This window comes from Phlebotomus papatasi, chromosome 1, assembly GCF_024763615.1.
Source record: "Phlebotomus papatasi isolate M1 chromosome 1, Ppap_2.1, whole genome shotgun sequence".
NCBI lineage: Eukaryota > Metazoa > Arthropoda > Insecta > Diptera > Psychodidae > Phlebotomus > Phlebotomus papatasi.
In genome coordinates, this window is record NC_077222.1 from 84,229,625 (window position 1) to 84,243,512 (window position 13,888).

Sequence of the window (13,888 nt, forward strand, 5' to 3'; positions counted from 1 at the left end):
CACGTACCATTAACAATAAAGATATGTACTTAATTTAACTAAAATTAGCCAGAAATAAGACATAAATTTTAAACAAAATGAATAAACAACAATTTGTTGTGTTTTTCATTGGAAAGCATGGTCGATCGAAGAAAAATTCGATGGTGAAAGAAATGGTACACTTTTAATTTTTTTGAGAAATTAACAAATTAAAATTTGTGAATATGAATGGATTTTCGCTTTATTTGGAGCAAAATTAACGAAATAATGAAATTGTGGTATAGAAAATATATAAATATAATAATTTAGTACTGTATTTATCATGAAAACAATGACGTTTCCATTTGAAGTAGCGAAAAATTTCCATTTAGAGCAGGTTTTGAATTAGCTTAGTTTATCCTAACTGATATTGATGAATGATAAATATAAGAACAAAATAAGATAATAAAAAAAAGCTTTATATTTTACTTACGGACATAGACGTTAAGATGTGCCTAGCGTGAAATGCTGATACAAAAGAAATGCAGATACGACAACTGTCGATACAACCGACAATATTTCTACCCTACTCTTTCGCACTCTTCTTCTTCTTCTTCTTTTGAATATCACACCAAATTAAATTTAGTTCAATCCAATTTTGTGTCCGAAAGAATGGGATACACTTATGCAAATCTTTTGAGAAAGGATAAAAATTTCGATTTCATGAAATTTTACTGATCTAAAAGGAGGCATTATGACCAAAATTAATTATTTTAAAATTTCAAAAGTTAATGAAATTTTGATAATTAAAAATTTATTATCAAAGGCTTCATATCATAGACAATGGTTGTCGGACGAAGTCAAGTATCAAAACAAGTGCCTTCAAAGCTTCAGCCTAATCGTATGAATACAGGTTGCACCTAGACAGAAGTCGTGATTATAAAGAATAAGCAGCTAACATCAACAATATTTTGAAGAGCTCCATTCATAATTTTTGGCTATTGAAAGCAAAAAGTGCTATGTTTTGTGTAATTAGATATCTTCCCTGTAAATATTTTGGTTGTATCTTTATACAAATAGAACCTACCTAACACAAAGCTATGTGTATCTCTTGGGATGTAATTTCATTCATTTTTGTTTTAAAAATTAGCATTTGGGCAAGCATATTCAATGATAAAAATTTCCTCCAAAAATCTGGAAAGTTTAGTTTAGGATTGACAACTTAATTTTGAAATACCAAACATGCTTTTTGACAGGGGCCTCTCGACAGGGGCCTCTCGACATGACATTAATTTTTCCATACGTTTTTGCATATAGAGGCAGTGAAACCTAATGGCAAGTTTTTTCCTAAGACCTTTAAGAACTTTACTAAACCTCTAGTTTGAAGACAATTCTACAATTTCTTCGTAGCAATTAATTAAGGCAAAGTACCAAGTGATACCACATAATAGAGCTTAAAATTATTGTATTTTTCTTAAGAAGTTCAGAGTATCAACATTGTTTTTGAATGTTTATGAGGTATTACAATTTCTAACAAGTCTTACCGAAACTAGACTCCCAACTTCACAAGTTGAAGTTACCTTAAGAAAATGTTTAATGCATATGATTATTAGTTTCAAGAATTCAAAATAAAATTTCATATTAGAATGAAGAGAGGAAAGTTTCAGGCAGATGCAGTATCGTAGGCCAAGGGAGATTTTTTTTATATTCGACCTCTCAGAATATACCTCTCAGAAACAATTCGGTTTTGGAGGGGATGGAGAGGGTTAGGGAAAAAGGAAAAAAGACCGTCCGAGATAATGTCCACTTATGGGGGGTAGGAGCCATCGAAGACCGGAAGTAAATATCTATTACCGCTTGACCTCTAGCTCGGGAACAAACTTAAGGTCAATTAAAAAAAGAATTTCCGAAAAAATTATTCAAAAATCGGTTCTTAACCGATTGATTACCGATGAAGACCGCTGAAGCCGGGTTCGAAATTTCAATATCAATTTAATCAATTTTGAATTTAATTAAATAGATTAAAAAACGTGCCCTCAAAAGTAATTGGAATTTGACTTTCAATAATTCACAATGGCAATTTTCCAGTCATAAGCATGTATGGACGAAATGTTCGCATAGCCTACCTCTAAAACATAACCGGAAATAAAAGAAATCAATGGAGACGTTCTCGAAATAAACCAAAAAACATGGATTTTGGCCGTTTCGGAGGGGACAGTTTAAGTTTTAGAGTGGGAAGAAGTTTTACCGTTTCCATAGCGGTGACATTTAATTTATATCGTTCCTAATTGATAAAATTATTAATGAATTAAAAAAAAATCATATTATTGATTGTGATTCTATATCCAAATTTAAAGTTAGTTTGCCACCATTTCGTCTTCTTTCAGAATTTAGCCTCTCTAACTTATCTTTGAACTGACTAAAGAAAATCTAATTTAGGGTATAATAGGGTAATTCTGAACAGTCTCTAATTTTAAATTTTTAGGTTCTTTTCACCATTTCAAATGGGTAAAAAGACAAAGAAGAGCATTTCTTCGTGGTGTTTTTCATTTACCCATTTGAAACAGTAAACAAATCTCAAAATTTAACATTAGATTCTGTTCAAAAATACCCCACTGTACCCTATTAAATTTTCAATTATTTCAATTTGCTAATTTTCAATAAATAAAACCTTTGAATTTTCCCATCAATACTATTAAACAGATTCTTTGAAGTCTCTATTGATTTTCTCCCATAGATCAAACTACGTTATCAAAATAATAATGCTTCCTCACTACATTTTTTTTATCTTGTACCAATTCCATTCATTTCTCTATGTGCACATTTCATTCATCAGAAATTAATGTGAAAATAGAGTTGATATATGTACGCATATCAAACAAATACCAATGAAATGGGATGGAAAAAAAAGTCACGAGGATAAAAGACAAGCAAATAATAATCTATAAACTCTGAAGTGAAATGAAATAAAAGCGAGCGGCATGGATGGCCTTTAAGTGCAATGAACTGAACTGACAACATCACGTTTTATTTACAATTTTTATCGAAAACGAATCAATACTTTGTACTCAACTATTATATACACGATATTTCTAGTATAACATATGTTACATAGAACATGACTGACATTTCTGACAGATGATGATAAATATTACATTTCTTATTGTTGGTCCCCTCCCACATTTTTATATAACCATATTATTCACAAAATACTTCAACGTAGTCTTTTTAAAGTTCTTTTCACGTTTCTTTCCTAAACAATTTAAATTATACATCTTTCTCGATGGAATAATGCTGATTGTCTTTTATTGGATATATCGAAGTATGGATTAGTGAAGAAGATTATAGAATGGAAAAAAAAAACAATTTTAGGCAATCTCTCTCTATCTTTTGCATCTTACAAATCCATAAATGATGCCATTTCACCTTCTCATCCTCATGCATGATGATAATGTTGTGTGATTCACAGAAATTTATATGGAAATGAAAACACTGTACGCACATAAATAAAAGAAGTCAGAGTGGAGAGTGAGATAGCAAAAAAAAGTCACACGTGTATTTTTTTCAGTATGAACCACAGAGGAAAAAGCGCGGGAACAGCTGGCAATCTAATCTAAATTGCCCACTTTTTTTCTGCACGAAAAAAAAAATAGAGTTCCTCTTTCTCTCATCATTTTCACCAAACACACACAAATTCCCACCAAAATGCATCATCTTCACTAAATTGTAATATTCATTATTTATATCTTTTTTTATAATAAGGGTTGTATCCAAAACAAAAATATTTTTCTGAAAAACATATTTAATTTAAAAAGAAATTAAACAATTCCTTTTCATTTGATTGAAAATATAAAAGATTTTTTCTTTGTACTGCTCGAACTCAGAGAGCAGTTATACATAATTCACTTTTTTCAACTTGTGACAAGACTAGGCGTCAAACGGTAAGAGATTTCGACTTTGGTTTTCAGTGACCCCCCCATAAGTCAATATTATCTAGGATAGTCATTTTTCTTTTTCCCCTAGAAGACCATGTTTTTTGGTTAATTTCGAAAACGGCTTCTAGAATTTTATTTATTTTCGAATATGTTTTGGAGATACAGTAGAGTCTCGCTATAGTCCATATTTGGTTCCAGATTTGACACTTGAGCCGCGCTATAGTCCATGTCATTTTTTAAAATTATCAACAACTTTTAGTATTGAAATTGCTCGACGGCTTCCACTTTCTTTGCAATTGTGGTACTTGTCCTCGCTTTCTTTATTATGGATCACAATTATTACAATTACTCAATAGTTTCCCAAAAATATTAAAATAATTATGACAACATTTCATGTCGCGTACTAAAAAACATAACCTTAGTGATTTGAAATCAACGGTCGATAAATTGTGGACTATAGAGCGATGGCCTATAGCGGGACTCTACTGTAGTCAAGGTGTGAATAGTATTTCCTTGGACACCAATGTTCGAAAAACATTTCGATATCGAATTTTCGAACGTCAAAGTTTAACCACTTTCAACTGGGTTGTATCGGATTTAATTGGTTATGAATCAGTAAAGTACCCGTAAATGATATACCTTTGTACAATTTACTTTTTTTTAGTCTGTAATGCTTATTACCTATACAAAACTACTTTAAATTGTGTCTTTTTTGAGCTGAGTTAACCGAGGACATTCTGAAATGCGCCTATTTAAACCATGTACCTGTGAATTTCGAAATATCCTTCCCCCTGCCCCCGCGGTTCGTTCATGAGAATGTATTTTGTCGCATCCTGTGATGGAAGAATCTGCTAAATCTGTATCCTTCTAAACGGCTCCGGAACACTTTATATTCTTATTACACTTAGAATTGTTTAAATAAGATATTCAGATCTATTCACCAGGAGGGACTTGAACTTACAACTTAAGTCAAGCCAGGGATCTATGCGCTTAAAAGTCAATTCTCTTACCAATTGCACCGCAAGATCCCCGTTCCTGAGATAAAATTTCATTACGAACTGCTATAATTATATATTATACCCAAGCGTGTCTCGGCTAAAATAGAAAATTCGACAGATTTTTAATCACATTTTTTGGACAGTTACGAAGCCGCAGGTGGAGTAATTTCTTGACAAAATTAAGTTAAATTCAAAACGTTGTATTTAAATATTCCTGATACTTTTTGGTTCCACCGCAAAAGTTCGTATTATCATTTTCGTAAAAAAAACACACACACAGGTTTTTCTCAAAATCACATTTTTTTTCTTTTCATTGCATTAAGTGAACTATTCTGAATAAGAAAAGTTTTGTTAAGCTGACAAATGGGTCTTGTCAAAATTTTGTCAAAAGTATGTTATTTATCAATTTTACAAACCCATTTCTTAATTTTATACTGAAAAACATCCTTTTGAATAACTTTTAACAAGATCCAATTGATCGCCGATTTGATAAAACTTTTCTATATTCTGTATGGAAGAATATTCTATTGACAAACTTTTCTTGTTAATTTGACAAAACTTTTCAGAATATTCCTTTTAATACCTCCTTTAAGGTATCCTTTTTTCAATTTTTTTTATGGAAAACTGTAATTGATTTTTTTTCTTTGACGGAAAACTGGTTTTGAGAAACTTCAATTTTCGAACGCCCAGAATTCTTTTTAAAGACTTAACGAAATGCTTGTAAATAGTAAAACCTATTAAAAGTTCGTAAAAATTCGAACTTTTTTCATTTTTTTTTATTTTGCCTCTGAGCTCCATATTTTTCGTTCTTTAAAAACTCTTGTACGTAAACTTTTGTTTAACAAAAATTTACGAAAAAATAAAAACAATTTACAAACATTTTTCCGAATGTTTACGAACATTTACGAACAAATGCTCGTCAAGTGATCATATTACTAGCAACGTTTGTCAAAAAATACGCATTTTTACGAACATTTACAAACAATTTTAAGAAATATTTTTTTCTGTGGGCTTAAAAAATCACAGTAAAAATTTTCGTTCCGAAAGAGAGATTTCCAATTAAATTACCCTCGATTGAAAAATCCCTTAAGAGCATTTATTATCAACTTCGTAGTGATAATAAGAAAATGTGATAAAATTTAGGGGAGATGGGGCTACTTTGACCTCTGGGGCTACATTAATATACGATTTTTTTCATAATTTATAAAGAAAAATGGGATTTAATGTGATGTAATTTATCCCTGCAAAACAATTGAGGAACTTTTAGGAAAATGCGAAAAAATCATATAGGGGAAAGTGCCCAAGCTTTATAATGACTAAATTTTTTTATGTCTTTCAATAAATGAGACTCATCGTACTCATATTTTAAAAACTACACTGAGAGAAATCCGAAAGTTAAAAAAACATTCTGGAAATGCTTATTTTACCCTGTAATATTGATCCGAAATTGGTGTAAATATTATGCTTTTTAGGTGTATTAGGGGTTAAAGTTACCCTTTTTCATGTTAATTTTACCCTCAAAAGTGTAAAATTAACATTAAAAAATTTTGATATATTTTTACACCTAAAAAATGTTAAAGTAATGAGGAAAAAAAGTTAATCGCATCCGTTTTTTCTCAGTGTATTTATTCAGAAACATAGGATATATTTAACCAGTATGAAGCTTAGAACCGTGTAAAGCATGGGCATTTTTTCCTGTCAGTATATAGCCCCACAGCTCAAAATAGCCCCAACTTGCCCTATCAAGAAAATCGTTATTATAAGGGAAGGAAATTCAAATTTTCATAATATAGGATTGCAAAGTTTAATAACCTCCTTAGTCACCTTCTTAGCATTTATTTAGATGTCATTTCAATTGAAAAAAAGGTACTAATCCTTTTTCCGGAAACACATTTTGAGTCTTGCTCTAAACGTGTGTCCTGAAGGATCAATGCTCAACTAGCATAATATTTTTCTTAAATGAACCAAATGAGCACCTACACAATACAATTAAAATTAACCTTTTTGCATTCAACCCAAGAGAGAAAATCCCACACTCCCTTCTCTTTTTGGGGTTATGCGGGAGAGTAATATTCAGAAAATTTGGAAAGTTCTTCACCCTTGGTTGGGATAAAAGGGTTTTTTGGGGAGAAGGGGATCTAAAGAAGGGAATCTCAGATGTGAGAAAACACGGGTAAATTGGAAAGAGGACGCTGTGAGACAGGCGAAACGATAATTATTTCTCTCAACAGCACTTTGGCATGACGTTAATAGTTTCCTGACCTCTCACAATTTCTCGATGGTCTCTCTCTCTTTCACCCACTTCCCACACCACATAAAACACATATAACACAGTTGATGCCCAGGAAAACTGTAACACTATATACTCAAGATCTTCTTTTTTTTTTTAAATTAAAAAGTTCCAAAATTCTCTTTGACTTAACTCTTTCAATGGGTTTTTTTTGACAATTTAGCTGTTTTTTTGGGGATTTTTGCAAGACTGAGAATAAGTAATGGCGGTCAAAGGGTTATCTCATGTGAATCACAAATAGAATAGTTTGAGACTTACCGGCGGCGGAGGCCTGTAGGGTTGCGCTGGTCCGCCCATTTGGGGACTGTAGGGCCGTGGCGGTGGCGCCCATCCCTGTGCCTGATAAGGCGATTGTGGCGGCGGCGGCGGTGGCGGATGCTGTTGCGGCGGCTGCTGATGATCATAGCTATTGGGGTAACCGCCCCTGTGCTGCGGCGGCGGATGCGACTGCAGCAAGCTGTTTAGTGTTGGAGTGGGGCCCTGTGGTGGCTGCCCGGGCACCACTTGGGCCCCAGGCGGTGTTCCTGGGGGTGCCCCAGGTGACGGCATATAACGCTGCGGCGGCCGACTCGGCGGTATCATAGTGGGCTTCCCACCACCGACAACACGATAGTGACTGTAGGGATCGGACTGGGGAATGACATTTGGATCGTGGTAACGCTGCTGCTGCTGCTGCTGCTGCTGATACTGTCCCGGGTGTCCGGGATACAGTCCTGCGGCCACTGCCGCCTCCTCCTTTCCGCCCATCAGTCCATCGGGTGGCGGAGGTGGAGGTGCACCACCAGGTGGTGGTGCTGAACCGGGTGGCATGCCATGACCACCGGGTGGCTCGTTGTATGGATGATGGTGAGGTGGCATGGCAGACGGATCCATTGGGGGTCCGTTGCCCGGCGGTGACTTCACCTTCTGCTGCTGACTCTGCTGTGGATCATTCATGCCGCCCGGTGGACGATGTGGCTGCTGATGATGATGCTGCTGCTGCTGCTGATGGTGATGTGGCTGTGTCTGCTGCTGTGGCGGTCCACCATTTCCGGCCATTTTTGCCCTCTCGCTGCCATTCTGCAAGCATTTCAATCCCACATTGCACACATTTTCTCGGACACTTTCCTTCTTGAGACGAGAGAATTCAGAATCTTTTCACACTTTCAATCTCATTTTTTTTCAGCATGAAAAAACCCTGATTCCCTTCCGGCTGTAACACTGTTTTTTTTTTTTATTTAATGGTTTGGGAAATTCACTAGGGATAATCACTTGGACTTTCACTTGAACAATTTTCACTTGATTTTAGCCAGTGGATCCGGTAATTCATCTTAAACCTAGAACATTTTTTTAACCGTTCATCTGGTTAAGGTTAAGTGGATCCTTAAGGGACAAACCAGGGGCCCATCAAACCTAACAATAAGCGAAGCTATTTTTCACTTTTCCTTGTAAAAATTTTGCAGATATTGCACTTCGACTTAAACAAATTTGCTCTTAGTTCTTCACTGAGAAAAAAAAAGAGAGTGCCATTAACTTTTTTTCCCTCATAACTTTAACACTTTTTAGGTGTAAAATTATATCAACATTTTTTAATGTTAATTTTACACCTTTTTAAGGGTAAAATTAACATGAAAAAGTGTAACTTTAACCCCCAATACACCTAAAAAGGATAATATTTACACCGATTTCGGATCAATACTGCAGGATAAAATTAACATTTCCGGAATGTTATTTTAACTTTTTCGGATTTCTCTCAGTGTTGTATTATTTTGGCGAATATTATGAAATATGTATTTTTAGATAGCTTTTAATGCACAATTTCGAAATATATCAGAGTGATAAGACAATTTTCTTTAGGAAAAAACTTGCTAATAGCCTTCAGTGCGCCTCTATGCAAAAACGTTTGGAAAAATGAAATGACGATAGGCCCCTGGGATAGACTTTTTTATTATCTCAGACGATTTTTTTCCATGAAAAAGCAGTGTTACAATCGGATCTTCAGATACATCTTCCTGAGCACCTTTAGAAAATTATTATATTCATATATTCTTTGTCTTCTTGTGGTTTATTTAATTCTGGAAATATTTCTTTTCAGCGACGGTGTAAAAGGCAAATTTTAACCGATTACGGCGATTACACCGGGAGTAATCTTCCAGGATTTATGGATTAATTACAAGCTAAGTCTAAAGACTTTAAGGGAAGTAGGGGATATCTTCAGGTTTCGCATACACTCTGGCTTTGAACACTTTACATTTTCACAATTTTCCTCTAATTAATCTTGACACTTCATCGAAGCCAAAATCTATGCGAAGCCCTGGAGCCTTAGGACCTTGACAGACCTGAGGATTAGCCGAGAGATGGCTTAGCATAATTATATTTGAAATAATGGTTAAACATCATTTTCATCATTTTATACTAAGTCGTCTCGGCTTAAGTCGTAAAGTGTCTAGAAAATTATTATAAAGATGGGGTTATTTGGAATCATGTCTATTCCGGAATTTCAAGATTTTCTCACTGTTTCAGACTGCCAAAAAGAAAAGGGAAACCACGAGGTACAAGACCTTATATTCAAGAGTACTTTTTCTTTGATTTTTCCTTTTGCCATCTAAAACCGTTAGGGAATCTCACAGTTCCAAATTGGAAATTACTCCAAGCAAGCGCCTGGCAAGTTAGCCTTTTTATATGAAGCTATTTGAAGCCAATTCCTAAATTGATCTCGGACTCAGCTCACAGTGCTCCAAGTAAAAAATTTATTTAAATAAAAATTTAGTATATTTATCCCTCCATATGGAAAGGTATATTATAATACGGAAAAACTTTTCACTTTTTAAATATTTAGCATAACGATCACGAGTGCAGAAAAATTCCCATACGCATTTGTATGTGAAAGTAAGAGATTGGCTTCAACTTTGAAGGCCACTCGCCGGGGACTAAACTCCAAGTTACTCTATTTTATGCCCTAGACCAGAGGCGTGCAAGAACCGTTGAAACCGAATAAACGTCAAATAAAACATGTACAGTAGACTCTCTCAAATTCGGGCATTTGGGACCAAAATGTCATCTGAATTAGAGAGAAATTCGGGCGACAAACTTTTTTAAATGAAACGATTTTTTATGTTTCTGCATGCTCATATTGAGCTTACATACTCATATTTATGGTAAATTGCATGAAAATTGCTTAATAATGCAAAATCATATCAAAACTAAGTCAAACAATGGCAAATTTGAGTATATTTGCTTCATTTGATAATCATAATCAAAACTTGAAAAATGTCAACAAACATTTTTCAAATTTAACTGCTGCCTGAATTAAGTAGTCTGATCTTATAAGAGCCGAATTAGCGAGAGTCTACTGTACGTCAATGGTCAAAACGCTACTATAACAAACTAATTTTGACGTTAATTCGGTTTCAACGGGTTTTGCACACCTCTGCCCTAGACACAATTACGACTTAAGCCAAGAGACGGCTTAGTGGAAAATGATAGAAATACGGTTTAAACATTATTTCGGATAGAATTACGCTAAGTCGCCTCTCGGCTAATCCTCAAGTCTGTCAATGCCCTTATGCCCTAGACACACTTACGACTAAAGTCCAGAGACGACTAAGCTACTTCATAGCCAAGTCACATCCTGACACACTACAAACGAAGCTTTGCATTCACTGGTATTCACAAAACATAGCTTTTGTGGGTCCTTATGTAGAAATTTTTATTGCAATGTACATGCACTTTATTTAAAATGAAACTATTGTTAAATTTCTACCTCGGATCACGTGCAATAATTATTGTTAATTGCAAAGCTATTTCACGACTTAAGTCAATTTAGACGATTCTAGTGAATATTTCTTGTTGTTATACGTGAATTGAGAAGTAAATTTAAATTAAGTTTTATTTTCAAAGGAGTATTAGTGCCTTTTAGTAGAAATATCTGCATAAAAACCCACGAAAGTTATGTTTTATGATTGCCAGTAGGGTAAAGTGGTACAAGTTGGACAATGGTACAATTTGGACAGGGCTTTTTGTCTTGATAAATTTAATACTTAATTTTTATTTGTATATTTTTAATGTTTTAGTTTTATAATTTGGTTCCTTGTGCTTAAAAACAAATTTTGTACTGTATTTATCAAGAAAAATCCATGTCCAAATTGTATCGGCGAATTGTCCAACTTGTAACACTAATTCCAAATTATATTACTTTACCCTAAATGTTAAGCCCTCGTTTGTAGTGTGTCAGGAACTGACTTGTCTATGAACGAGTTTAGTCGTCTCCGAACTTTAGTCGTAAATGTGTCCAGGGGGTACCGGTCAAAATCCCGAACGCCAAAATCCCGAAAGCCAAAATCCCGAATGAGCCAAAATCCCGAAAGCCAAAATCCCGAATTCTCAAAAGTGTCATAGCTACTCCCACGATTGTACCCGCGCTTGCTGGAGGCAAAGGGAAATCTTCTGTGTCTTAGGAAATTATTCTAAACATTTTCCTCCATATAATTTCATCCCTTTCAGGATTTTGAAAATTCGGGATTTTGGCTTTCGGGATTTTGGCTTTCGGGATTTTGACTTTCGGGATTTTGGCTGCCACCGGTGTCCAGGACATTACCCTACTGGGATCGAAGGAACACCTCTTCGACAGGGCTCTACTGACACTTTTGTCAAAAGGTTCAAAATTATTTGATGCACCCAATAAAATCTAAGTAATATAACGTTTTTTTAAGGATAAGTATTCTAATTTCGTACTCCAAATGGTACAGATTAATACGGGCTTCAGACCTAAGGCTTAACCAAATGGCTTAATTCCTTTAATTTCTTATCAATCACGATTTTTCGGAAAAATTTAACTTAGGATTGGATTGTTAAAGATAGATTACCTATTAGGCTCTCAAAAGCAATGAAATTGCTCGCTATTTATGATTTTGGAATCTTCGGGAACTGGGCTAAACCTCTGGTCTGAAGACCGCTTAAGGTGTCAATATGTCAAGACACGAGTTCTTAAAGTGCCAATAGGTGTTCTTTGTACCCTAAGCCAGGATTTTCCCAAAGAATTAACTTGGCAAATATGCTCAAAAAGCAGAAATGAACCAAGTCTCTCTGGCGCAAGAAGAGAAAGACTCGGATTTTGTGAGAAGTGGACAAAGAAAAAGCAAACGGAAATAGGTATCTTGTTTTTCTCAATTCTCTGGGCACGGTGAAAACACCAGAGTTTAAGCTTGGTGCTCAGGTGAAATGATCTGAGAAAATGGAAGTCAAGAAATTAAAAAAAAAAGTATATGTACCAAGAAAACAGGAAATAGGAATCGTCTTCAGAAGATGATCACTCTTGTCTCTAACTAAATGTTTCTACAAGTTCTGTCCTTTTTGGAGGAGCACAAATTTTGTCTTGAGGAGGATTTATATTTTTACCCCCAAGGTTTTTCACAGTATTTTGTTTTTGCAAGGGGCGGAAGAACCGAGCACTCAACGAGTATCCTAGCACTGCACTTTTTCACCGTGTTTTTTTTTTGTTTTTGTTTTTTTTGGAAGAAAAATCTTAAAACTCTTTTTTCACAGTGTGGTAAGTTGTCCGGATCCGCAAGTTTTGTCTTGTTGCCTTCTCAATCTACGTCTCCTCTTCCTCCTCTTTCGTGCTTTTTGGAAGAGAAGAAGCACGAAAAAGCACACGGAATAATGACTATTTTGTTGATGATCGACGTCGTTCGCGTCGTGGAAAAAGTGGCAAAATGCCGGCTGTGTATATGTTGGGTTTGGCTGCCTTGTGTTGGTGGTGAGATTTGCGCGGCTGAGGCGGCGACTTCTCTTTTCGAAAATCCAAGCAGCCCAACAAAAACCAACACCCAGAGTCCGGGCACCTTTTTTTGCCACTCAAAATACACTCAACTGTGGGCCCCCAGTTGGATTATTCAGCCCGTGTGATGAGCTGCACCGGGAACGGTAGAATTTCCCGGAGAAATTGCAGGGATGTTGAGAGAGGTGATGTGAGAAAGAAAGGGGGCGCAGCCTGCAAATTTCTCAAGAAAATCTCCCGTTTTTTTTTGGTTGGGAGTGAAACAAAGACCAAGCACACACAATTTCTGACCGTTTTTCTGGTCAATCCCAAACAAAATCTCCTTATATCCTTACAGAATTTTCACACGACAACACCCACGATGGGATTTTTTCCCATTTTTGCACCAAACATCGTCTCCGGAGACGAAATATATACCCTCTTTCACAAGAACTTCACCAAAGTACACTGGCGCGTCGGACGCGCATTTTTCACGACTTTTCGCACCCTTTTACATCGCGGACACTAGTGAAAACAGCGTCAAATGATCTCATGGGGCACCTTGATTACTTTTTTCACAATTCACATCAATTAAAACACTGGAATTTGGAACTTTTTTACAGACCCGCGGTGAGTGACGCCGATTTAGAAAGAGCCAGTGGTGAAATATTGTAAAAGGTGGGGAAAATACGCCAATGACTTCTTCGTTGTGGCTTCGGCAGTCATCGGCTATTGTCTTCTCACCACCTTCGTGGCCGCCATATTTGTTGTACTAAACCGAACCGGCTCTTCTAGTACCTCAAACACTTTTCCGCTCAAAACGAGGGGAAACTCGGGAAACCAATTTTTTTAACCAAAAATAGAGAAAACTGTAAATAAAAAATCGATGGGCTGTTGACTTCTTTGGACTCTGCTCACTCTGCTCCTCTTTTCATTGAATTACACACAAACTGAGAAAATTCCTCCCTTT

The 13,888-nt window shown here is 35.6% G+C and overlaps 1 protein-coding gene across 7 annotated transcripts in view; it reads right to left on the bottom strand.

Annotated features, from left to right (window-relative positions):
• Positions 1 to 13,588, bottom strand: part of LOC129810435 (trithorax group protein osa-like) — a 165,220-nt gene extending 151,632 nt beyond the window's left edge. For 6 of the 7 annotated variants that reach the window (XM_055860917.1, XM_055860916.1, XM_055860919.1 and 3 more), the window contains exons 1-2: positions 12,431 to 13,588; positions 7,440 to 8,240 (exon numbers count right to left, since the gene is read on the bottom strand). In XM_055860917.1, coding sequence (XP_055716892.1) covers positions 7,440 to 8,219 — 780 coding nt within the window. In that variant the 5' untranslated portion in view covers positions 8,220 to 8,240; positions 12,431 to 13,588. The remainder of the gene's footprint in view (positions 1 to 7,439; positions 8,241 to 12,430) is intronic. The other variant, XM_055860915.1, reaches the window with a different exon arrangement.
• Positions 13,589 to 13,888: the final 300 nt, after the last annotated feature.